At 35.4% G+C, this 27,891-nt stretch overlaps 1 protein-coding gene across 1 annotated transcript in view; it reads right to left on the bottom strand.

Moving 5' to 3' along the window:
- Positions 1–27,891, bottom strand: part of LOC133517118 (uncharacterized) — a 59,597-nt gene that overhangs the window by 9,234 nt on the left and 22,472 nt on the right. Inside the window, exons 2-4 of the mRNA XM_061850277.1 lie at positions 6,873–7,078; positions 5,095–5,248; positions 392–509 (exon numbers count right to left, since the gene is read on the bottom strand). Of these exons, the coding sequence (XP_061706261.1) occupies positions 392–509; positions 5,095–5,248; positions 6,873–7,078 (478 nt within the window). The remainder of the gene's footprint in view (positions 1–391; positions 510–5,094; positions 5,249–6,872; positions 7,079–27,891) is intronic.

Genomic DNA, 27,891 nt, shown 5'->3' with positions numbered 1-27,891 from the left:
AAGAACAGCTCTACTTCATTAGATTCATTCACACTTATATTATAAAATTAATAACCTAGATTTTCAATGACAAAATCCCCATTGCTGTATTATTTTTAGACATGACTAAGGCTTTCGACCTTGTTTTTTATGAAAACCTTCTATACAAATTAGAAAAATGTGAATTTAGAGTCAATGCATATACTTGGTTAAAGAATTATTTAAAAATAGGGAGCAATGCACAGAAATTACTTCATTGGTTCAAGGCGGAAAAAAGGTTTAACTATAGGTCACAAGGAACCCACTCCCCGCAGTGCACTTTCTGCCCAGGAGTATAAGTAATACAACTGGAGGTGTATTCTGATTGCAATAACTAGTTTTAAAATTGATCCTGGCTACGAATCGTACTTACCTATTTCCTGCTAAGATAATGAGCTCCGGCTTCGGAAACACTCCTTCTGCTGAACAAATGATGTTGAGGTATCCGTCGTCCAGCCTATCTTGTATCATGTCGAAGCGTGTTTCTGGCACTAAAACAAAATGGTAGTATATTATAAAAGTCTGAAATTGTATTTCAAGAAGACAATTTAAATTTTTTTAGATTTGATAATAACATTTACTTTTAGGACTAGGTAACGTTTACCAAAGTATGTAGGTACTTAAGTGGCTTTCTCTAAATAATATCCTGAAATGAACAGACAAAGCTCGCCCACATGAAATTAACATATCGATACCAACATTACTAGTTTATTTTTTATTTGAATTTATGTTGCATGCCCTTTTATATGGATGTCATTAACTCGAAGTATTTCGATCGAAGCATGCCTTAGGTACCTACATCCAACGGTCTATGATCACGCAAACTGTATTGGATAACATGATGAATATGTAAAGAATTAAGTATCTAGAAGAGCGTTGTATTTTATCGCATTCCTGCAGACGCATCTGCGTATGATACCTACTGGTAGCATAAGTATGTTATTTTTGACACCACGCGATAATGGGCGAATTCCAAACAGTCGTAAGTGTAGTATGACGTCATTACTAAGGCTGAAAAGCTAAAAGAATATTTTATTCAGTAAAATATTCTTCTCTTCTTCTTTCTATCAAGATTTTTAAAAATAAGTTTTTGATCGAATTTATTATATATATACAGATTGGTCTCGTTTTTGTCAAAACTCAGTGCTGATGATGGGATCCATGAGGAATCGAGAGAGCTTTTGAAATGTGAAAGGCATACATCTTTATTTAACTATTGATTTTTGCATTGTTATCAACAAATCAAGCATTAACAATTTTAAAAAGTGACATTGAATGATAAGGAACTGCTGATGCTGATTAGAATGGAACTCTTCAACGACGCATAGTTCCCACTTGGCGATTTGTCGTCTTCGTTTTAGGCAAATTTTTGTCAAGCTCGAGATCTGATGGTAGAATTTATGAGGAATTGAGGAAACTCCTCAAATGTTAAAGGCATACATGTAGTGATTTTACTATTATCTATAACAAATCAAGCATTTACGTTTTTTTAAATATAGTCAAATATCCTATTGCAGGTGGGTATCTCACCAGCCAACCATAGGGCAAATCTGAAATGTGTCAAGGAGGGTGCAGTGACAAAAAATAGGACGCTGTTTTTATTTAATTTCATTACATGGAATCCAAAATCAACAATAATCTTTCTTTCACAGGTCTCCCTAATTGAATTCGTTTTTTTTTCTTAAAAATTATTACAGCCAGAAATCAGGCCTCAAAAAAAAAAATTTTGATGGGTTTTCTGAACCCTAGCCCTCACAACATAACCTGTACCATAACTTTTTTTCTGAGATTTACTACCAAGTACATAATGAGTACTTTAACTATGCTTTTGAAAACTTCGCTTTACCTTAATGTCGATGGTTTGAAATATTGATGGATTTTATCGTATGCAAGATGGCAATTTGTATTCCATTAGTTTAGCCTGCTGCTGGTTTTCTGATCATAAGCTAGATTAATTTCGACTTGTTTACTTAGCGTTCCAAAAAGGATCCTTAATATTTTGTTCAGTTATTTTGTTTGAAGTTTGTTCCATTTTCTATTAATGGGGCATTAGTGGAGCATTAAGCCAAAATTGGTTTAGTTTGTCGCCTGAATGGCGGTTTGGTATATTATTAGGGCGATGCCCAGCCTCGTGAATTACACGCTTTTAAATTTAATAGTACTGAATATCAAGTCAAGTAGGTATATAAATACTGCTGCTATCATTTCTAAAATGTCACTATGTCTTTATTAATGGAAATTTGTTTGGAGCTCGACATTAAATTTAACATGTATTTTCATTGCACCACAGAAAAAATTAGACGTTAGTATTTAAAAAATATGAGTATAGTCCAATTTTAAACTTCACTAAATGACTAACAAATCTGAACAATGTACTGTCAACCGGGATGAATAAGGATTGCGGGGTGAATAGGGATAAAAATCGGAAATTACATTTGCCTGATAATTTCTCAAAAAAATTGACATGATATCGTTTATGTACGTATGTAGTTTCTTAAGAAATTATAAGACTTATCTTATTTAATTTCTTAAAAACTACATAGGTACATACATACACTTACGACACTTATGTCGTTCCCAGTTTTAACCCTATATACCCCGGTTGACGGTACCAAATACAATTTTTGAAGTCAACTATAACCTCTACATTATCTTCTCATTGTCTTATCAAGTGTTTTATTAGATTATTTCATCTTTATTGCACAAAAGGAATTTCATCATTCAAAAGGGGGATTTTTGTAATGTGTATACCTATAATAATATGCTACGCTACAGAAGCTATACTAGTATGTACACGATTAGAATTTGGGCTCAAATGATTCGCTTGACTTTGGATTGTGATTGCATCCTTGTTGTTGCTACATCGTTACTGCGGCAGCGTTGCAGCAGTAGGAATCGGGGCTGTTGTTGTCAATTTGGATTGTCTTCGTCTCATTGCTGCGAATGGCGCGGCGGAACGGCACTGAAAACGTTTAAGAGGCTGTCAACACCCAATGTCCTTGAAATTGATGTTACTTAAACAGTTTTTTAAGAAAGACTATTTGTTTTAGTCAAGTAAGGAAAATATATGTTCATATTAATTATATTTCAAAGCCCGTGGTTGTACTCGATACATGATTGAACGAAATCGGCTCGATAGAAAATAATTGCGAAGATTGGTCTTAAAATCACAATTAAACGGTTCTATGTCTTTATTGTTTTGACTTATGGGTCTGCAATTAAAATCACAATTTCAAAACATTTATATCTAAACCGTGGTTGAGTAAAATATTACACTAATAATCCACTTTTTTTTATTTAAATATTTTTCTTATTATTCCCTTGCCCAGGCCCAGTAACATGCGACAGTGCTATCTCATTTACTCCGATAGAAATAGACAGTGTGCGCGCTTTAGGTATTGACAGCCTCTTAACCCCGTCATCGTTTTTTCGGGGAGATTGACGGTGGCATTCGCCTGTTTCCGGCAGTTGGAACACTGCATCAAGTCACAATTCTAATTTGATCTCAAGGTGCATACATTCATCAACAACATAGCGTTCTTTTAGATTACAATACGGCTGCCAAAAAAAATATTTGCAATCTTGAAGCATTTCTTCATGGATACGAAACCTGATTTCCTGGCTTTCGCTAGATAGAAAAAAAATCACGCACATAGGTCTAAAACACACTTTAAAAATATGTAATAATTTTTGCACAAAAGCTATTGCTATATGTAAATGTGCAATTTTATTTTTGATCGAACTCATCGATTACTTTTTTCTGTTAACACATTCACCGCTGAGTTACGGTCGTATCGTAGCCGGATAACATAGGTTTCCCGGTACGTAGCGAAAATACTTCTTAGAGGCAACGTGTCGTGATTAGCGCTGAATGGATTAATTCTTTAAAAAAAACGAACACATCCGCGATCGTTGTCACGCACAGCCGTCTCGCTCACGCTTACGGGGGCCTTCATGCTTTGGAGGCGTTATTAAGTTATTGACAGAAACATAATATATTCCCAGTGACTTAATTTTGCTGCTGAAAAGCAATAAAATAGTAATGTAGCATATGAGAGCAAGGACCACATCCCTCCGTAAGCAGGTACCTAATACTTATGTGGTAAACGTAACACAGAATAGTGCACTCGCACAAATGGATAAAGTTACTCGGCGTAATTTCCGGACCGTCTCAGCTCACAAAGCTGCAACGATATGGTTTAAGCAACAGCTGCACATGAACATAACCCTTATTAGTAATGAACTAGGGGCGTCAAGAGATTATTTAGTGATTGACGTGAATTAAGACATTTTGTTTCGAACAGGATGCTAATTATTGAATACAATATTAATATTATTGAATACAAGCAAGCTCTTAATACAACTAGGGAATAAATCAGATTATCTTATAAAATATTTTAAACACATAATTATTATAAGCTCTCTATACTATATTCCGGAACCGCATGTTACGGCCGGCGTTGGGGCATCATTCGTACAGTTTATATTTTAATTAGTTTTAAGTATAAAATGAATATGTTTTGTTGTTTTTAAGGTACCTAAGTATATCAAAAGTTTCGTGTAAAATAAGCGATAAAAATAATTCGGTGACGCCACCATATATCCGCGAGTTCCGGCATGCCCCAACGGAGGCTGTAATTTGGGTTAGTGAATATTTAATAGAAAGTTTATGTGTGTAGATAAAATATAGTGTATGTAACTGTACTGTGTAGGCATTAAAACACTCGTGTGATCTTTTTAAGACTCACTACGTTCGTTTCGTAAACCCACACTCGTGTATTTTAATGTCTTTTATTATGTAGCAGTCACATAAACTACTATAGTTGACTGTCAGTGCTGGTTTCACTACAAGAACGGACTTAAGCACAAGGCAAACAAACTTTTTCAGTAAAATTCCTTTGCACCTACATTTTCCAATTTTGCCGCCTTATTCCACTGACAAACCTGCCATAGTATAGTTAAGTATTTCCTGTTACATACTTATATGAGAACGTAAAATAAATTACTAATACTTTATAACGAGTCATACTTGGTCGATAATATAAAGTAAATCTATGATTTCATTGGAATCCATACCAAATATGGTCATCGGTCTGGTCTTGTCGTCTTCAGCCAAGAATGTGGAGACGACACATGTGTAGTTCCCCGTAAGATCTGTGCTAGGAGACAGGATCCGCAGCGCTCGATGCTGCGTGTACGCATTGTGGGATACCCTGTAGTTGAGATCGAGCTGAAACACAAGACAGTTGTTGTTAATTTACGAAAATTATTGTACTATCCAACAAACCCTTAACTAGACACAGAGGATCATTTTTACCTGATCTTCCTCCATTTTTTTACCATAAAATTACATTCGGTTTACTAGCATGCAATGGACAGCAATGCTGCAGGCTGCAGGCTGCATTGCAGTAACGAAGGTCATTTTATCAATTAACATTAATTTTGCATTTTTTGTAGTAATCAGCAACCCCATGTCGTCATATATAAGCGTGATCTAGGTTTTTTCAGTTCAATGCGTCCTTGCCTAGCGATTGATAGATCCATCGGCAGCGGGATAGGCGGTGAGAAACCTCAGGGATATAGGAATAATATCAAATTAAGTAATAAATAAATAAAATTCTTTTATTTCCGAAAAATATTGACTTCGATACACGTTTTTACTGACAGCACTATGCTATGCCTGTCCCTTGGAGGAGAGATTGATAATCCTAAATAGCAAGTTTAAATGAAATTATTACATAAGGTATTAGTAGAGAATTGAACAATGGGTACATTCGTTATTACAGGAAGTCTAAACTATAAAGCTAGACGCTATATATTTAACATAGTGAAAGAAGAGAGAAATAAAGACTAAGTAAAATAAAGTTGTTGAGTCTTATTAACTTGACAAAATAAAATATAAGGATAGAATAAAAGTTATGCTTGTGTGGGTGTAAGTTAAGGGGTAGAACAATTAGGGCTATGGATGTTAAGATTACTTAGAGGTCTTGGGGATGAAGCAGAAGTTTTCTGGAAACAAAGAAACTTAGTTTTTGATGTGTTCAAGGTGAAAAGATTCTGCTTCGGCCACTTTGAAAGTAGCGAGGTTCAGCGGTATCTTGGACAGCCTCCCAAAAAGGCCCGTGGAAAACTATAACAGTGTCGTCGGCGGTCGTTGATACAAGCGAGATATCGTTTATATAAAAGAGAAATAGAGAAGGTCCTAAAATGCTGCCCTGTGGTACACCGAACTATGTTGGTTTAGTGTCACTAAGGTATTTGCTACATTGAGTTCTATTTGTCAGGTAGCTATTGAACCAATGCAATATTTTACCTCGAATACCGTATGCTTCCAGTTTCTTCAGCAGGATGGGAATGGAAACCGTGTCGAAAGCCTTTGCTAAATCAAGAAAGACTCGGACACAGACCCGCCCCTCATCCAAATGCTTTGAAATTGTTTTTTAAGAGTCGGTACCACATCTTCTGTCGATAAACCTTTACGAAAGCCTAATTGTCTACTTGTTAGGAGTGAATTTGTTTCGATATAAGCCACTAATCTTTAATCAACGATACGCTCTAAAATCATTAAAATAAATCCTAATAGAGATATCGGCCTATTGTTACAAGGTGTGTTTTTCGCATTTCCTTTATGTATCGGTACAACTGCTGCTGCTTTCCAAGTCATTCCATATTGTAACAAGTGGTTCCGCAATCACTGTGGTGATAGCTTTCAAAATCTTATTATTTATGTTATCTAAATCTGGCGAACTGTTAGCTATCATTTGCCATTTTCTACCGGCTATTTTCAGCGACTAGAACGCAGCAATTTACCATGGTTGCCGTTCATCTATCCATAATTATTATCAAAACCTTACTTTGTCTTTTAATATCCCCAATGCTTGCGGCTTCTGCGGGGGTATCCATTGGTATACGGGCTGCTCCCGGTAATTGAAGAACCACTTAACTACCAGCCCCGTCACGTTACTGGTCACGTAGTCGCAGTCCAGCGTGATGGAGTCCTTGGTGCCGTACTGAATGACTTCTGGTACACGCATGTGCGTTATCCGTACGGAGTTGACACCTAGGAAAAAATACTTCTTTCAGTATGAAATAAAATTAATAAAAACCATAGTCAAAAGTCTCCTTAAAGGTACCGTTCGGATTCAGACTAGGTACACTAGCATTACTACTACATTATTGTGGTGCGATCTTGCTGTCGACTGCAGTGCTGCCGCAAAGATCAAAAAATCGGGAATCAACATCGATTTTGTGAAACATATATATATATAAATATTGTTATTTCTTGACAGGTTAGGCATCGAATGCACAGACACATTCGTCATTCAGCCACTATTGAAAATTATGTACCCTGGATTGGGGACTTTGATCATTTTCAGAAATAATGTATTCTAAAAAAAATTACATTATCGATTTTTGCGCTTCTATTGATTTCACTAATAATATTTTAATTTTATTTTTAATGTATCTCTTGAAATATAATATTAAAGTGGTGATCAACTTTAAACTGAACTTGGGATTACTTTGATACCCCTCTTATTCGACGGAATTTTATAGTAACTCCTATAGAGAGTAAAACTTTAAAACATTAAAAAAAACCATTCGCAGGTTTAGGATTTATAAGGATTTTTGTTCATTTGGGGTTACTTTGACAAAGAAAAACATGGATAGTTTGAGAACAAACAAATTCATTTCATAACTGTGTCATATTTTAGTTATTTATGTTTAGAAGCGTAATTGAACAATAAAAAGCTAACAAACTTTACCAACAATATGTAATCAACAACTAATGCTCAAGTGCCTGGTGTATCAACAGCTGCCTTCGACCACTTCTGTCACAGCCCGGTTTAAAACTTTTTCAGAGTTGTTCCGATATGTTCGGAAACCTAATCGATTTTTATATGTTCGATGCATTATTCTAAATCAAAAATCAGTTAAGAAACCATGAATTATCTTAATAATCTAGAAAAAACTATATTTCATTCGCCAACAAACTGGTTACAGTTTGGCGATATTATACATTTTTTCTTTAAGTATGTACCGTTTGAGTAAATAAAAAAAAAAACGCGAGGAGCCATTGATCAGTGACCAAAGTAAACCCTTATAGGGGATAAACACCACATGCCATAAAAACCGAAAAAATACAAATGGTCGCCATGATTATGATTTTCGACAAGTATTGATGTACGATGATACATGCTGGATTCAATCAATTACATCAAATTTATGTATTTACTATATAGAACATTGTAAATTTCATTGAGTACACTCGTAGGTTTCCTATTACAATATAAAGAAAAATATTGATACGCCTATACTACAAACTCGATAACTGGATTACGATCCAAATATCACAATAAATATCGAGCGTGTAGCATCCGCCTAAGACGTTAGTCTTAAGATATCGCATAAAGGTTTCAGTACTCATAGATACTAGACAATCATCATGCATACACTTCAATGTCCGTGACTTTGTCATACGTGACATAATTTAAAGTCGAGTCGTAGTGACAACATAATTGTCTTCTTAAAATATAATTATTTTAATAAAAGTTGTGGTCATCGCTTTTAAATGGATTCGGAAGAAAAAAACGAACATGATCTAGCGTTTAGTTTCATTGAAAGCAGTCACAAGGGTAGAATTCTCATTAAGGGAGCTCGCCGGAATTATTTAAAAAGAGATAATCGTAAGTCGGGAACTTCTGTATGGATTTGCGAGAAGATCGGTGTATGCAATGGCTCCTTACTGCTAAATCCTGAGGAAACTCAGATAAAGCGAGAGCGCCAACATCGCTGTATACCCGACGATGAAAGTATTGATATAGAGCGCAGTAATATTCAATAAAAAAAAAAGGTCACTACGTCATATAAGGCAATTCCTTTCTTGTTTGATGAAGAGATGAAACAATATAAGACAAAAAGGTACGTAGACAAACTGCCGATTCTACGCAACAAAAAAGATTGTCTATATGGAGCCCGCCACGGTGAAGAATGAATTGAATGCTGCGACGATGTTTTGTTACCAGAGGGTTTAGCCCAGGACTGGCTTTGTGTTAAGGAACATGATTTTCTGGTATTTGTTACTGCACAGGCCAAAAATTGGCTCACAAACTGCACAAAGTTTTTTGCTGATGGTACTTTCAAAGTGGTTCCTAAACCATTTGTACACCTTTCACGCGGATATCAGGTCTGATGCCAAATAAACAAGAGTACAGCCATGCATTTATGCCCTATTAGGAACTCGATAAATGCCAAGTCACATATGAAAAAAATGTTTCAATCTTTCAAGCAAAACATTCCTAGTTTCCAACCAGAGCAATTAAAAGTTGACTTCGAGAAAGCGGCAATAAACGCATTTCGCATAACGTAGGTACCCGCAGGTTGAAATTAAAGGGTGTTACTTTCATTTTAGCCAGGCGGTGTACAATAATGCCGAAACATGGGGTATTCTAAGCAGTCGCGATGGACGCAGCTATGCTGCTAAATGTGCTGCTCTTGCACATTTGGAGGCCCTTAAAATATACTAAGGTTGGTTCGAAATTTCTGCAGAGGCACCAAACATTCCAGGCATTGAAAACTTTAATGCATATATGTCATCGCAATGGATACAGATTGAAATTATATCGTTATATTGATTGAAATACAGATTGAAATTATATTGTATCGTGCTTTCAGCACAGGCACCGCACTAATAATGTGACTGAGAGTTGGCACAAAAAAAATTACAATATTATTAGAAAACATTCTAATATATTATTAGTTCTGTTTGAACTAAAGGACGAGGCACAATCAGTTGATTTCAGGGTGCTTCAAAATGATGTTCGTACCGATGTATTTCGCAAAAGGTCAAAGAAGTATGTTGATATGGATACAAAAATAGACAAAGTTGTTAATAATTATTTAGAAGGAAAATACGATACTAAAAAAAACTATTTCGCTTTTGTCATACTTAAAGTATAATTAACAAATAAAAGCCATATTTTTACCAAACCAAGTACATTCAGTGTCACGTTTACCAAATAGTTGAAAACATCCAGAATACGACGCCGTATGACGCTGACTGTACCTACATTTTCGTAATAATTAAATTACGAGTAAGTTTATAGTAATCGTTCAAGTTCATGTGTTCATCGTTTGTTTGACAAAGTCGTCAGTATGATTAAGTTTATGCACAAGCGTGGTTTTATTTTATTTAAGTTATAATAAATAGAAAATACGTTATTGCCTGGTTAGTTTTGTTTTAAAGCATATTAAGAGATAGAACCGAATACAATAAAATCTATTAGGAGATCGATATGCACTTACTTATCATTCCTATGAATCTCATAGTAATCTTTGGCGTTTCAGCCACAACACGAATGAAGTGATGTGCTGTGTAGTGTGTATGCCACAAAATAAACAGTATAGCATTACGTTAAAAAAAAATAAAAAAAAATCGTTTTTTACATAAAAAAAAAGATTACCCTTACAGAACAAGAAATGTTCTTTCCATTCTGTAGGTGCCCTCCGCAAATGCGACAAAAAACGCTTGTCAGGAAAGTAAGCTATTGAAAAAGAAATATAATGGGAAATTATGCGAATGGTTACAAATGATATCGGGAAAGGATGCTAACGAGAAAAAACAAAGTGGGAAAATTTGCGAATGGTATTAATCGCTACTTAGAAAAAACGATTTTTGGCAAATACAGTATACACTCGATTCAGCTAGATGACGTTGTAATATTAGGGTGGTTTTATATTTTTTGTTTTCCGTTAAACAAATGTTACGGCTGTGGAAATTCATTCCTAGGTTTAACAAAATATAGGTATAAAATCTACAAGCTGTACAACTACGCTGGCCGTAACGTAAAACGTGTGTATACAAACCTCTACTTATTTTACAAATAAATTTGTTTTTATGGTCGAATAAAATACGAGGATATATTTTTAATTGTTACCCTTTTAAGCCGAAACTAACTACTTACGCGCACATTATAAAATAATCATCATATCATTTATCAATTACATCCGAAGGCACGATAATTTAGGCTCGACACACTTCCTGGCATGTGTCGTAAATTCTTAAACACCTCTGATAGAGTAAAGTGAGGCAGACAGCTGTTTAAGTTGTGAATTATTCAGGTTAAAGGAAGAAACGTGTTTTTGGAGTTCCGTGTGTACATTTTAATTTATTGACAAAACTAGTTTATTTATTGACTAAACTGGTAACCAATTTGTCGATAAATTAAAATGTACTCACGGATTTATTCACAATAACAATAAAAAATAAAAATTGTTGGCGTTTAAAGCAGAATTTGTAATTGTGTATTACTTTAATTCACTTATATGGAATTGGAAATCCATAAATCATTATGGAACTAACCATTACTTACAGCATATTCTAACATTTTTTCATACCTTTTGCACTGGTCCAATCTTTTCTGCTTTTCTGTCTTTTCTGCTGTCCCTAAGGTTGAGAATGTAAGAATGTCTCATGGCATTAAGTTCGCCTTTTGTACATTATCTTAAATCTTACTACTAGTTTCCAGGGTGAGGGCCTGGAGATCAGTACCCCTAGTGTAAATATTTTCGACAGCGAAACGTGACGTACGCGTTTGCGTTAAGTCTCATTTTGTATGGGTTTTGAACAGCGCACCAAGCGGGACGTTTTGGAAAGTCAAAATCTCATACAAAATGACACTTACCGCAAACGCGTACGTCACGTTTCGCTGTCGAAAATATTTACACTAGGGGTACTGTATTACAGGTTTACGCCTAGTTCAGGCTCCAGTCTCTCACAAAGGGTATAAATCGAATTTTCCTTTGCTCTATATAATAGTAATTGTTAAATGAATCCTTTGTGAGGTGAAAAAAAAAAAAAGATTAAGTCTTTTAATGCAATAAAGTTTAACCCCCTTATCCATAATCGTGTGCTAAAGTTGACAAGCCGCTAATAATCGTTTGTCCTTTTCCGACGTATTGGTATGATGGAAAGGAACAAACGATTGTTACCGGCTTGTCAACTTTAGCACACGTTTATGACTAAGGGGGTATATAAATAAATATTTGCGATATTGTTGAGAGAACGTCGAAATTAGTTTCCAACTAATCTGATATTTTTTCCAGAGCTATTTGTCGTAGGCCGCTATTTAAGGACATTTCTAAACAACACATTCCGTTATATTTCATCGGCATGACGGGTTGCAATCTACTCAAAGGACGACTACTCAAAGGTCGACGACGAGGGAGGAAGTGATGAAAGGACAACTGCGCTGTTGTTTTGTAAATACCATACAAAATCATATGTTTTAGTTTAAAAAAAGTTTTGGATTTGTGCAATGTGGCCTTTCAGAGAAAATGGCATGTTACTTACGACAACTCCGACTTTGACATCCAATATAACTATAATAGAGCATTTCTATCGACCCGCTCTAGCGATGGTTCAACGCCATGAATGTCCGATAGGCTTTGGTTTTTAGCTGATTCTTTTAACTGTCTCCCTCATTTCGCTTGCATCAGAAATTGTCGGGAATCAAAAATGTTGCGTGAAAAACTGTTCTCATGTAAAAATAAAAATTCACCACATTTATTCTACAGATGCTCAATTGAGCAATCATGAAGAGGACACTTGATAACATGTTTTGGCAGCATATTAACCTTTTGTTTCTTTAAATCGTACCAAGGAGTCGGTAAATAGTCTCAAATTAAGCTCGATATAGGCTTGTCCGAAATATTTTTGCTAGACGATTTTGAAAGCATCATGAAATACCTAAAAAATAAAATATAAAACCTTCTTATATCAGATATGGCGTAAAAATACCCTCAGATCATACCCTAAGAACATAGTAATACAAAAAAATAAACAAGTCAACAGTTAGATAATAAACGATACAGTCTTCATTTACTTTTTTGTATACTCGTCAATTTAAATTAATTTTTAAACCTGGACACTAAATAATAAGTTGAGTGCCTATTTACTAGCCTAGTCAACTAACTAAAAGAAAACTCGAAGGTACTCAATACTTTGAGGTTAAATTTATATTTAAACGGAACCCCTCCAATGAGTCCAAACCTAAGCAATTAGCATGTGTATCAGAGCGTTGTAGCGGAACGACGCGTGCGCACCGTCCACGTTCTGCAGACTGCACCTAACGATAAAGTGGTGCGATAGTATGGCGTTCAACAAAGCATCTTAGGGTGAACTAAAATTACTTCAATTTTAATATCATATAGTACGAGTATATTAGCGACCCGCCCTGGCTTCGCGCGGGTTATACAAAACCTTAACAAATTATACACCTGAACCTTTCTTAAAAATCACTCTATTGATAGATGAAAACCGCAAGGAAATCCGCTCGGAAGTTTTTGAGTTTATCGCGAATATACAGACATACGGACAGACCGGCGCGACGAGGGACTTTGTTTTATTGGGTGTAGTGATTGGTGTTGATGGACATATAAGTTAGTATTAAAACAAGGAAATAAAATTACATAAATTTAAGTAACAAAAAATATAATAATGATACAGGTATAAAAAATACTATATAAGGTGTGTAGTCCAATACAACAATAAGTAGGTAAATATGATCAAGTTACAGAAATCTGCTTAGCTTAACAACTCTCAAGCAAAGCGAGTGACAGCAGCTAATTCTTTAATAAATACTGTAAGGCGATCGTTCTTGGTTTCTAAGGAAAAAAAACCAACAGAGAAATAATGGAACATATCATCATCTTGGTCAGTAAAGAAAATAAAAATAAAAATATTGAAAAGAAAAAAAATAGCATTTCGTCGTTGGCACGCGTCATGATGTCATATGGCATTAAGAATACCTTACCTTCGGGGTAATTAACCTAATGTAACTACTATTCTACCAGTCTTTCAAACCAGTTTCATATCAAGCACGTGACTAAACGAACAAATTTACAAACTTATCAACACCTTCGCAAATTTTTTATCACATTGACATAATGTTTATAATCGCCTGCACATATCAAATATAAGCTGGTTAGCTTTACGCCCTAGTGCGCCCAAGACGTAGATAGCTACATACAAAGGTGTTTTTACGAGTATAACAGGCAGGAATTGCGCTCTCCTACCCACGTTCACATGTCTCATGATCATGGGCCGTGGCGGTGGTATATTAATAGTTTCGCTGATATGACTTTCCCAAAAGCATAGGGTAATTGTGAAATGGCCGGGTCCCCGACCGGTTCGCATATCGTCACAACTTGGTGCTTTACTTAAAACATTAGATGAATTATGCTTTTGAGAATATGGTACTCAGGGCCTTGTATGTTATACCAAAAGGTGCTTTTAAAATTAAAATCTATTTATAGTTAATAGTCTCGCGCAGGATGTACCAAATGGGTTATAAGGAAAATAAACAATTATTTACAAATAAGTCTCTAAATAAAATCTCTAAGGATTTAATGTATAAAATCAGCATTCTTTCAACAAAACCATTATACTACTACCATGTTTAACAATAACAACTATTAGAAAACTGTTCTTATTATTGAAAACGCCACATATTATGCATTAAAAATTCACACTGTAATGCTTCGTAGGGCTGCTTACAACTCTACTACCAAAGTGAATACTTTTGAGAAAGTCGAAAATAATGCTAAAAAAACCGGCCAAGTGCGAGTTAAACTCGCGTTCCAAGGGTTCTGCACATCACACGATTTTTGAATGGTGACTCTGCAAACTGTAAACCACACAAAATATTTAATATACCTAACTAAAACCCGACTACAAAAAAATCTACGCCATGTACGTATATCAGGCGTCGCCCGACTATATTAGTTACCTACTACAAGGGCATTGGATTGGATCTCGAGCAGTACGCCCTGATGTAAGTTGCCCCGTTAATATGAGGGCGTCTTCGGTGCCCAGGACTTTACGTCGGCCTTCGCCCACCTCTTTTAGTATGAGAACACCGTAGGCGCCCGACACTGGCCTGAACGCAGCGCGCCTCGTACGTCAGGCTTATCAGTCCGAGGGTCAAGGGCGCTTCAAGCACTAAAGCGCGCGCACCACGTTACGATTTCTGTTTTTTTCTTGTGTTAGGGCGTCGAAGGCGCCGTGCATTGTTCATTATAGTTTGCCCGACTCTTTTTGTATGAGTGAACTGAAGGAGCCTGGTACCACAGAACCCGCAGCGCGGCCTCACGAAGCCCGCCCGCCCTTACCAGTACGAGGGCGCCCCAGGACAGGAGCGCTCGCAGCGGGCTGTTCGACTTTGTAGCATATGGGGCCAAGAAGTAGCTGTATGCCAGCGGCCCGTGGTTGGAAAAGAGTGGAAGTGTCATTAAATAAAAATAAAATAAATATTATAGGACATTATTACACAAATTGACTAAGTTCCACAGTAAGCTCAATAAGGCTTGTGTTGACGGTACTTAAACATCATATTTTCTTTAATAAATTCCATACTATCTTGGAGCTATCTTGGTCAGACTTAATTTTCTTATTCAAGGCAGACTTACGATATCTTGAGGGCAAAAATTATTCAATGACGCATTAGATACTTACTTACAATAAAGACGTTTCGAATGACACCTCATTAGTCATATTATAATCAGTTTAAATTTAATATTTAATTATCTCCCCGAATATGGAATCTAAAAAAAATTTAAAGGTTTTTGCTTCTCTGTCGATTTCACTAATAATATAATTTTTATTTTTTATGTATCGCTTGAAATAAAATAAAAAAGTGGTGATCAACTTTAAACTGAACTTGGGGTTACTTTGATACCTCCCTTTTTTCGACGGAATGCAATAGTAACCCCTATAGAGAGTACAACTTCAAAACATTAAAAAAAATCCGTTCACAGGTTTAGGATTTATAAGGATTTTTGTATATTTGGGGTTACTTTGACAAAGAAAAACAACGATAGTTTAAGAAAAATAAACTTTATTTCAAAACAGTGTCATATTCGTATTTTAGTTATTTTATGTTTAGAAGCATAATTTTTGAACAATAAAAAGTTATCAAACTTTACCAACAATATGTAATCGACAACACCATAGAACATGTTGTGTAGAACAGTACATTAGAAGTTATACAGGCTATTAAAAGTACACAAAACTAATACTTACATATTTTAATTTTTTTTCTCATTGATCAACGTGGTTTATCCCTCTAGCATAAATCACAAACTGGCAGTGACGTTCAATCTTGCCAACCGTAAAAAAAATATCCAAAGGAAGCGTTCAGAAAGCGTAATATTTGAGTTTGAACCTGAGGTAAAGTTTTTGTCAAAGTAAACCCAGGAATCAAAGTAACCCCAATCCACGGTACATATATTAGAGAGAAAAAGAGAGAGAGAAGCTTAGAGCCGGCGTAGCTTTATTTTGAACGTCAAATAAAGCTACGCCGGCTCTAAGCTTCTGATGAGCATTGTCAAATGTCTACTTGAAAATATATTTTTTAATCAAACATTTTTTTTTACAAGTTTTTATCGCTAACCGTACTTTTGTAAAATACTTATCGAGACAGGTTGCGTTGTAGGCCTATTATATCACAAAGATCTAATGGCCACCTCCTCTGTCTCCATTATTAGATCAGCTTGATTATTTCAGAAGTTTTTGAGGAAACAGATGAACATACGTACATTATACTGGCTGGGCACATAAGAAATATACATATATTTTTTAATTTTAGCCATATTAAGTTTAAACTTTTTAAAATATATTATTCAGGGTTGGCAAATACATACGGAATATAATGTCTGACATATGTCCATCACTAACAGCAGGCAAATGTGAGCTCTTATCATCGCAATTTTCAGTATATTTTCGCACATTTTAGGGCGGATCTTAGTAAACTTGTATCGGATGGTCGGTTTTAACTGTTTAATTTTCATCAGCTTGTTATCATAGACACGTAATTTTAGATAGCTCTACAGAAATGGAGCTGCAAATTTTGGGGAATTTGGGTGCCAATCACTGTCACTGTTTCTCGAAATTAGTCTAGCGAACAACATGTTTTAAACAACACAAACATTTGAGAACATTTGATTTGTTCTTTGAGAGAAAATTGCTTGCTGCTAGAGGTACACATTTGGCAGAAATGCATGAAAATTATGAGAAATGTTCCTTTTTTGCAACTAATATGGAGTTTGTACTTGTAGAGAGTATACGTACGATGTCACATGACACTCGTAAAGAGTACATGATAAACCTTGGGAATACAGTAAAAGTCTTGAATACATTTTTGTTCGAATATATTTTTTCATCAAAATCGGCTTAGCCATGAAAACATTGCAGACAAAAAAGAGTCAAATTCGCATATTTATTGTGTATCGAAATAAACGCAAGAAAATGTTCAAGTACTTTTCGTTATCTGGGGGCACGGCAAATTCGAGCAAAGCGAAGCGCAAGGGCACTACCTACCTTTTCTAGAAGCGCTTCGTACGTTTTTATAACCCTCATAACTTGGGTTTGGATTATACCTGATAAAAAAGATTTGGACATGATGTCAATAGCGGACTTACTAAGCATATCATTTTCAATTGCATTTTTACTTTAGATTTTACTCATATAAAAACCCCGACTTCGTCACTGACTCACTCACTGCTCACTGACGATGATCATCAAAACTCTTAGGGTACTTCCTGAAGTCCTAAGAAGCTGAAATTTGGTATGTAAGAGGGTATTAGTACATAAACAACAAAAAAATCTATTACTTGAAATTTTTTGCCCCTAAGAGGGTGAGAAAGGGGGGGGGGTAAAATTGCACCTCAATTGGGGGGTGCAATTTTGTATGAGGAATCATTAACCGTTGCACCGATTTAGTTGAAATTTGGCATGTAGATAGTTTTTGTTATAGGGAAGGATAAAGAACAGTTAACGACCCCAAAATCACCCGGTAGGTGAAAAAGGGGGTTGAAGTTTGTATGGGAATCAGTAAAAAAGGAGATTGTCCTTTAAAAGATTTTTAGTTAATCAACCCGAACTCTTTAAATTAGGGGATGGAAGATTGTCATAAGCAATTTACAAAAAGAAGTGAAATCCCACCAAAAACATATTTATGTAATATATTGCCAAGACGAAACCATAAGGCTCACACTGTCAAAAAGTTATCAGATCTCTTGTAGAGCCAAGGTTCTAACTCTAAACGTTTGTCAAAATATGCGGCTGGGCAGTGCGAGCATTATCGTTTCGTCTAGGCAATATTTTACATATTATATTATATTTTTTATATCGTTTTTGGTGGGATTCTTTTATAGCCTTATAGTTGGTGTAGCAAATCTAGCAATACGCTGTTTTTTTTTATTTGCCGCTCTAGTGTCTGCTTTCATGGGCCCAAATCTAAACACCGACTTTAAAAGTTCCAAACCTTGTGACGAGTCCCCAAATCTACACAAATTTTAAAGCATATTGACTGTTTGGCCATGCTCAAAGAAAGTTAAATTCATCAAAAAATGTTCGAAGGTATTTTTACGACGATAATATGATATTTCCGGGTGAAAGTACACCAAATGCGACCGGTGGATTGCCTTTTATTTACCTGTTTATATTCCTGAAAAAAAAATTAGGTACACAACTCTTTTTCATAAGGTTTGGTTTGAAGACTTCCGTTTGTTTTCCTTTGTTTTTCTTTCGACTTGCGTAATATGATTATTAAGTTAGTAATGATCGTGAAACTTTGTTCAAGTTATCTGGCTAGTTAAAATAGTTTACTAACGAGTAAACTTTGTGAATGCAAGTTGCTCTCATAAATAGAAAGGCTAAATGGCTGCTCATTGTGTACGTGGAACCACTTCTATATTTTTCTAGAATCGATATACATATAGGTATTTAATGATTGAAATGCAGAATGCATGATGTAACTGAATAACTACTATGCAGCAATGCTTTTTGTCCCCTATTTACAGGTATGATCCATATGACAAAAAATATGTCTGCAAACTGTATTATTTCTAAAACAAAAACTGCCACATGCAAGTTCCTTAATAGCCCGTCCATCAATACGTGACTTGGAGTACCGACTCCGACTAAAAGGTAAAATTTCCTATAAATATTATAAACTTTTACCGACTAAGAAGAGATGATTTAATTTGAATTATAACCTCTTCCATTTTGACAAGAACGTGTGATGTCGATTAAAATATTTGACAAAAACATTTATTAGATATCTGATCTGAACCTCAATGGTTACGAAAATGTAAAGGACTTACCTATAAAATCTTTCATTATGAAATCTCCAGAAGGACTAATTTATTGAATGCCTTTCCCTGCAGACTATGATTTTGAAGTAATTTAACTGAGTTTCATATACTAAATAAAGATACTAGTTAATAACAAATGCCTAATGATTATAATGATGTTATCATCACTTGCCGTTATGCATGCATTTTAAGGAGTCAGCGATTTGTCCTTTTTTAATGATTTAATATGTAAAATTCCAATAAGTTTTAATTCATACAATTAACGATGTATAGAATGTATTGCTAGATTGGGTACAGCATGCCTAATTATGTCAAAGTAAATTTGTTTTCATACCACAACACAGTTATCCCTTCCCCTGCAGTAGCGATAGCGCACCGAGCGTCTCCTGCGCAGCGTATCGGAGCGTGAACCGCCCCTGCTGTTGCCGTTCAAGCGCAGGCGCAGGTGTGCAGTAACGTAACGTCATTTTTTGTGTATGGCACAAAACCACATGACACATGTATTGACATTCCTTTGCCCTACAACTGGTTTTAAATTCTCGCGAAGGCAACATACATGATTTAATTGCATTGTGTCATTTTAATCGCAATTGGATACTATACTAACTTACTTACTCACGGACGAAACTATATACGAAACTCTATAATATTCTTTCTTAGGTTCCGTAGCCAATATGGCAAAAACGGAACCCTTATTCTTTCGTCATGCCCGTCCGTCCATCAGCCCGTCTGTATGTAAAAAACGATAATTTTTCTACTCCAGCAGCGGTATCATGGTAGCATTTTTGTCACCTGTCATGTCACGCGTCACTTTCGCACTTACATACTTGTTAGAACGTGACAGGTATGGTGACAAATCATAAAGAGCCGACCATCTTAGCCCTACTGCACTTTTATTTGTCGATAAAATAACTGAATATCTAAATTAACTTCAAAAGAAGCGCGACGCGCGCCCTTATCTTTAGGATCCTAACAGCAGTGTTGTTAGGAATGTACTCGTATTTACAATATTATGCAACTGTTGTAAAAAAAATGCTGACTTCTAGGCAAAGATGTACAAACCAATATTTCCTAATCTTATATTTTTTTTATTATAGGTGTTTTCTGCTGTCTAAGACAAAAAATTGTGTGCAACGGTACATAATTAGGTCTCAAAATTTTTGGGCATATATTTACATAACTCCATTTCGCCTCCTTTTGTAACTTTGGCCCTTGAATTTCAAGAACCCTTATTATGTACCTGCCTGTTGCACAATAGTATTTTGTACAATCGTGATATAATAGATAGCTTTTCAGTCGAGTACCGAGTCTAGGCAACGAAGCTTACTGAGTTGCCTAAGTAAGGTACAAGATTGAAAAGCTTGATTATTTCACTATTGTATGCAATACTTTTTCCACGAGTCAACAAAAATAATACTTTACACTAATAGAACCATAATGGTAAACAAACCAAAAGTACTATTTAAGATACACGAGCAGCCGCGATACCTTCATACTCGTACGCACCTCGGTCGCCGGGGCCCGGCGGGTTAGTCAACAACCCTTTGTCGTAACTCATGAGGCCCTGGTACTTGCTCCTTGCTAAATAAAATTTTAAGACAGTTTTTTCCTGATTTTGGCCACTGTAGCTTATGGAGACTAACAAGCAACGCTAAGCGGTTTTCATAGTATATGAATGTTGCTATATTAAGGGTGTCACATGTGCATTTATGACTTATGAAGCAATTGTTTCTACTATACAACCCAAAATAAATAAATAATTTTAGCTATGGTTTTGTTTCGTCCTCTTGACCGCGGCGAGCTATGATTGGTAAATTTCATTATAGTTGACTAAACCGTTTCGAAATGAATATTATAGTTGAGTTGGGATCCCATACATAAAAAGAACCCAATAACAGTTTGGTATACGTAATCTTAATTCAACCATTACAGTCGACGAGTAGAAAAAATACTATTTGAATTGCAGAACTGTCTCGTGGGAATACTAACTACTCATACTTTCCAAACAAGCTATCTAATGCCACGTCATGGTGACTGCCTCAGATAATTTTACGCACAATATGTCTTTACTAACTTTTCATGTGAAAATTGAATTTCCTATTTGAGAATAGGAATTTAAGATCTACCTCTCTTTTGAAAAGTTAACAACTAACTTACTAACAATACAATAGGTAAGTAGGTATGTACGTACTCGCGCTTCATAATCACCAATTCGGAAATTATTTATATATATATATATATACCTAGCCCAGCCATAATTTCTGTTACAAATGAAAATAAAACATATTTTTAAAATTATGTAATTTAATTACAATATTTAAATGTTAACTTATAGGTAAGTTAATATAGTTTATCCAAAATGACCGCCTTTAGCTTTAATTCATGCCTTCAAACGGCCTGGCCGTTCGTCTATAGACTTACGCACTGTCTCCATTAGGAAATTTGCTACGGCTGCCTTCAAAGATTTTTTTAGGGAATCGATATTGGCATGGCGTTTAGAGCAGGCCACGTCCTCTAACACTGACCACAATTTATAGTCCAGGGGATTTAAGTCGGGGCTTGAGGAAGGCCAGTCATCTGACCTGATGAACATTCCTTTCCAGCCAAATCTGGGTGGTGCAAGCTATATGACCCGGGACCGAGTCCTGCTGAAAGGTCCAGTGTATATTTTTGAACATAGTGTCGTTGAGTGGTTTAACTACAGTTTCTAAAACTATATCTAGATATACTTTTACCGAAATTTTCACTCCTTTCTCGCAAAAATGGATCTCAGAAACCCCTTGGTACGACACGCCCCACCAAACCATAACGTAAGCTATCCAGCTTACGTCCATCCGATCATCATCGTCATCATCCGATGACCTCGCTGAACCCTCCTTACTATCTTTTTAGCTTCAGGAGAGTCGTGTGCGTACACTTTATCGTTTTTCATCTGCGTATCGAGATAACAGGCGTTTTGATCTCTAAACTCTCCTGCATTTTAGTGACTGATTCAAAGTATGTCCTGTATATCTTCGGTAAGCTCCAAGACTCAAGTATTCTTTGATTATACCTAAAAGTGGTCTAGGCGGTATTTTCGTTTCCCTAGAAAGGATCTTCTGTTTTCTTATGGGGTTTCGGCGAGTTCTGGTCCTTACAGCATTAATGGCTTGTTTTGTTCGAACAGAACGTGGTCGTCCAGATCTTTTACTATCATCGACAGAGGACGTTTTGGTTTACCATTGGATGGTACGATAAAAAACATTCGACTTATCTCTAACTTTTTTAATGCCTCAAAAATGTGAGACGGCTCCATTCCTACCTTAGTGTAAGGTCTGAGTGGACGCTCTGAGCGGAGCGTTCGGCGGGGCGTGTAGCGGGGCGGGCGAGCGTGAAAAAAGAGCGTCCAGCGAGTGGCCTCAGTGCACGCTCACGGCTCGTGTGAATCGGTCAAATCGCCCAAATAGGAGAAATAACAGTTCTTCCCTAGTATCAAGACGTGTGCGTGAACGGTTTTCTGACTATTTTTGGAACAACAAGATGGATTTGTAAAATTTAATTGTAAGAAAGTATACCTAATAAAATGGAGTAAAAGTGAACATAAATACTTAATTATACCGCCCATATCCAGTTTTCTTGCTAATTCTTTCCATATTTTATTTTTATACAGTCTATTTTTGTATAAAGTGTGAGATGATAGCAAAGTGCTGGTTTATTTTGTATTTCAATAATTATTTGTTCGCAAGATCTGACTGCACGCTCTTATCGCCGCTGCAAATCACAAACAGGTTTGAAATTCTCCGCGACGCCCCGTTCGACGCTGCATTGCCCGCTCGGCATTCGCTTTGTGCAGCGTCGACTCAGGACACCAGTATGAGTTTCATTTGTTTACCATGCACGCCGCACGCCCCGCGCCGCTGTACGCCCAACATGAGCGTCCACTCAGGCCTTACACTTATGCAGAGCAATCACAGCAATTCTATTTTCTTTGAAACCCCACTCCATTATTAATTTATATATTTTAATGTTTAATTGTATATTAATGGCGACAGAAAAATTCAAACATTTACGTCAAAACACAACATTCGAAATACGAACTATGATTTTTCTTTAAATCATTGTCAATTGCCAGTAACATAACTTATAGCTAGACTAGGTATGTGTGTGTGTGTGTAATTTAGTTCTTATTAAAACATTGTTTCGTTTAGATATCTGGCAAAATAAATAGGCATCTACGAATATCATTTATAACAAAGGCTGATACATTGGTGTTAAATAAAAAAGTGAACACGAAAGTTTATATGAATTAATTCATTTTATAACATTCATTTCGCAAACTCCTGGAAGTATTCGTTTCTCAAAATATTTTACACACTCCTACACTCTTAGTACAGAACTCTTTCCTTCCTAATGAATACCTAAAAGGAATCTCCAATGTCAAACTTGCAAAGAATAATTCAAAGTTGGGAGCGATCTTGAAAGTGACTCGACGGATGTTAATAAGTAAGTTCAGTTCAGGCGCATGTCACTTTTGCTTCTGAATTTTTAAGGCGAGTGTTAGAGTAAGTTAAAAGTTTTCTACATTAGGGTTATCCTGAATTTCTTGAAGTTTAAGAACGCGTACTTTTTCAGACTTTGTTTGTTTTGTTTTAAATTAAATCAGTATAAAAGCTTTGTTTTAAACACTTGCTTTCTTGTAAATGTATTGGTATTTTGTTGGATGTATCTAACGAAGCAGTTTATAAAAAAATAGTACGTTTATTATTAAACATACGAACCTTGCTTCGTATTCAATTTATTTATTTGTTTTTTGGATGGCAGTAATAGACGTAATGTGAGTAAGGTCAGATAAAGCCAACTGACTTTAATAAGAATATTTCTTAATAATTTATTGGCTTGGTTATCACTTATCGAAGTTTTAAAGGGTATTTACGTACAGCCTACCAATCAATCTACCTTTTCTCGAAGCGCTTCGACGTTTTCTTGAAACCTCAAACTCCCATAGGATAAGAATTGGTCTGTGTCTCATATAACCAAAATTTTCGAGATATGATGTTAATAGTGGACCTATTAAACATGAAAAGTTTCAATTTCATAGCTTTTATACTTAAAATTTTATTGATATCTAAAAAAACCTCGACTTCGTCACTGACTCACTCATTAACTGATGATCATCAACACTCTTAGGGTGATTCTTGAAATACTAGAAAGCTGAAATTCAAAACCAACAAAAAAAATTCTGTATGAAGTTTCCGCAAATTTCGATGCTAAAGGTCTAAAAATTGATGTATAGTGCTAGTAAAGTCCTTGTTATAAATAATAAAATACATATTTCAGAATTTTTAGTAAATCACCCCCCATCCCCTCCCTTTGAATGAAGGGATGGAAGATTATCATAAGCAACTTACAAAAAGAAGTGAAATTCCATCAAAAACTTTTTCATGAAAAAAGGTTGCCAAGATGAAACCATAAGGCTCGCACTGTCAAAAAGTTATCAGATCTCTTGTAGAGCCAAGCTTCTAACGTTACAAACCCTAATTTCACAAACTTTACACCTTAGTCAAAATATGTGGCTTACCCGTTTCGTTAAAAAAATAAAATTTAATAAAATTAACAATCCCGTTACTTAGCCATATCCCGAAGTTAACGGTGTTTAAAACAAACACCGTGTATTGTTATGTTAGTAAAAATCTTACGACACAAGGTTTTCGATCATTGTGCATTTGGGGCCGAGATCTCAAAACTTATCTTTACATTAACATAATACCCGACGATTTCTTCCAGGAATTTTTCACAACTTTACGCTTAACTTAAAAAGCCTTATGTGTAATAGGAAGTCGTGAATCCTATGACTTTTCAAAAGATAAAGCTGTGAAACGAATGAATTGCCGATCAGAGGAGTGACAATACATATAACTAGGCAATAAAATGACGACGGTGGGCTTAATAAAATTGGCGCATACACATCGATTATTTTAATATTTTGACTCTTTTAATATATCTATCCATTTATTTGGCATACGTTGTAAAAGAAATAAAAGCGGCCAAGTGCGAGTCGGACTCGCACATGAAGGGTTCCGTACCATTTGAGACGTATAAAAAAAATCTACTTGCTAGATCTTGTTCAACATTTTACCACTTTGGACACACATTTTTTCACTTTGGAAGTGTCTCTCGCGCAAACTATTCAGTTTAGAAAAAAATGATATTAGAAACCTAAATATCATTTTTGAAGACCTATCCATAGATACCCCACACGTATGGGTTTGATGAATTTTTTTTTTTAATTTTATGACGTGTTAAAAGAAAACTACTTACTAGATCTCGTTCAAACCAATTTTCGGTGGAAGTTTGCATGACAATGTATATCATATATTTTTTTTAGTTTTTTCATTCTGTTATTTTAGAAGTTACGGGGGGGGGGGGGGGGGGACACACATTTTACCACTTTGGAAGTGTCTCTCGCGCAAACTATTCATTTTAGAAAAAAATGATATTAGAAACCTCAATATCATTTTTGAAGAACTATCCATAGATACCCCACACGTATGGGTTTGATGAAAAAATATTTTTTGAGTTTCAGTTCTAAGTATGGGGAACCCCCAAAATTTATTGTTTTTTTTTCTATTTTTGTGTGAACATCTTAATGCGGTTCATAGAATACATCCACTTACTAAGTTTGAACAGTATAGCTCTTATAGTTTCGGAAAAAAGTGGCTGTGACAGAATCGGACAGACAGACGGACATGACGAATCTATAAGGGTTCCGTTTTTTGCCATTTGGCTACGGAACCCTAAAAAAAAGATAAAGTTAAAACCGTTCTGCCTTATTTACTAAAACTTGGCTTAATCGTGTATAAAATAAACTAGAAAGTACCTCAGACGTTCTCTGTAATCACTATCAAAATTTTAATAGTACATTACGATACAAGTGCGAAAAATAGTAAATTCGAAACGAGTGGCGATAAATTAAAACACGACCGAAGGGAGTGTTTTAAATCGACACGAGTTGCGAATTACCTATTCGCACATGTATCGTACAACGTTTTACAGTACATATGGCCCTTTAAATGTTCGACACAGTAACATAATATGCTACTTCTCGCACTAGTGCTATAAAGTAGCCCCATATGTACTGTAAAGATTATTTTATGCACTATATTGTAGATTCAATAAATAAAAAATAAGCATAAAATATAAGTAAATAAAGCTAGACATATCTTAGTTTGTTAGTGATTACCTATGTTTATTTAAACCGCGACAAATCAATACCTACATAACTATTCGATAAATTCGTAAATATAAAAAATACTTAAGACCAAATTTACTACGTACTCGTACTTTAACGTTATGAATACATACTCTATTGTTTAAGTCGATCTAAGACATAACGTTGCATTGAAATACCGTTGCATATGCATTCGGGATATTAAAGTTGTTCATGCGTAAACAGCTCAAGGATCCCGCGTCACGCGACGAGATCTCGTTGTTTGAGTGTCAGTGTATTGTTGTAAATAAACGGTACGTTAATTTACGAAGGTTTATATTTTTACCTATTATTTACTATTATTTAAGCCCTCAAATAAATAAGCCCCAATGTTATTTCATAAGTGTAAATACCTTAACTGTAAATAACGCGACAACATTTATTTATTTCGTGACCATCACAGTTATTTCATGAACAGGCCAAAATTTGTACCTCTCGACTCGACTTGGCTCTCTACGAGAATTTGAACGAAGAAGAAAGTGACATCTCTAGAATTCATTTTTATTGGTATATTTATGTTGCGCAGATTTATTTGCGAGACAAAGATCCGTTTACAATAGATCATGCGAGTTCCCCTCCAGCGTCAGCCACCGAAGCACAAAATGCGTTCGCTGCTCATTCGACTGTGCTAACTGACGCCACATATCACACGAAACAGTGCGTTTTGTGAGCTTTTTAACGCTCTTAAAAAGTGTTTCTATAGACAAAACATATTATAAGAATGCTTTTATAAAGCAAACGCAGGCAACAAATGGCAGGTAATTGGTCAAATTCTTTAAATTTAGTACAATATGTAAATATTTCAGCTAAAATTATATCTTATTAAATTGTTCTATCTATTGTAAAATTATTCTTCGACATGAGCAAAGCGTTTGATTTTGTGAATCATCATATCTTGTTGGCTAAGTGTGAAAAATATGGACTAAGAGGAAATGCCTTAGAATGGCTTAAAAGTTATCTTTCACAACGAGAACAGTGTGTAGAGTTAAGCAGAATAGACGACAATAATGAAGTAATTCAAAACAGGTCATCACAAAAAATTAATGAGTCAGGTGTGCCACAAGGCAGTGTATTAGGCCCGCTGCTATTTTTACTATATATAAATGACCTTCCAAGAGTATGTAATCATAAGACAGTCTTAGTTGCAGATGACATTTCAATCGTAATTTCTAATGACATTAATGACATTGCTTTTATGAATAATATAAATCTTGCTATTGATTCTATATGTAATTGGTTGGGACACAATAATTTGTTAGTAAACATAAATAACACGAAATACATTCAGTTCTGTAATATACGAACACAAACTAAGAAGTTAAATATTAAATGTAGAGATGAAATTATTGAAGAGGTTAATGTCACCAAATTCTTAGGTATTTTGGTGGACAGTCATTGTAATTGGAGGTACCATATAGACAACATTTGCACCAAATTAGAAAAATTTACATATGCCTTAAGACAACTAAACCGGG

This window comes from Cydia pomonella, chromosome 4, assembly GCF_033807575.1.
Source record: "Cydia pomonella isolate Wapato2018A chromosome 4, ilCydPomo1, whole genome shotgun sequence".
In the NCBI taxonomy this organism is placed as follows: Eukaryota; Metazoa; Arthropoda; class Insecta; order Lepidoptera; family Tortricidae; genus Cydia; species Cydia pomonella.
The sequence above is the reverse complement of the archived record's forward strand: the minus strand, read 5'-3'. Positions and strand labels throughout refer to the sequence as shown.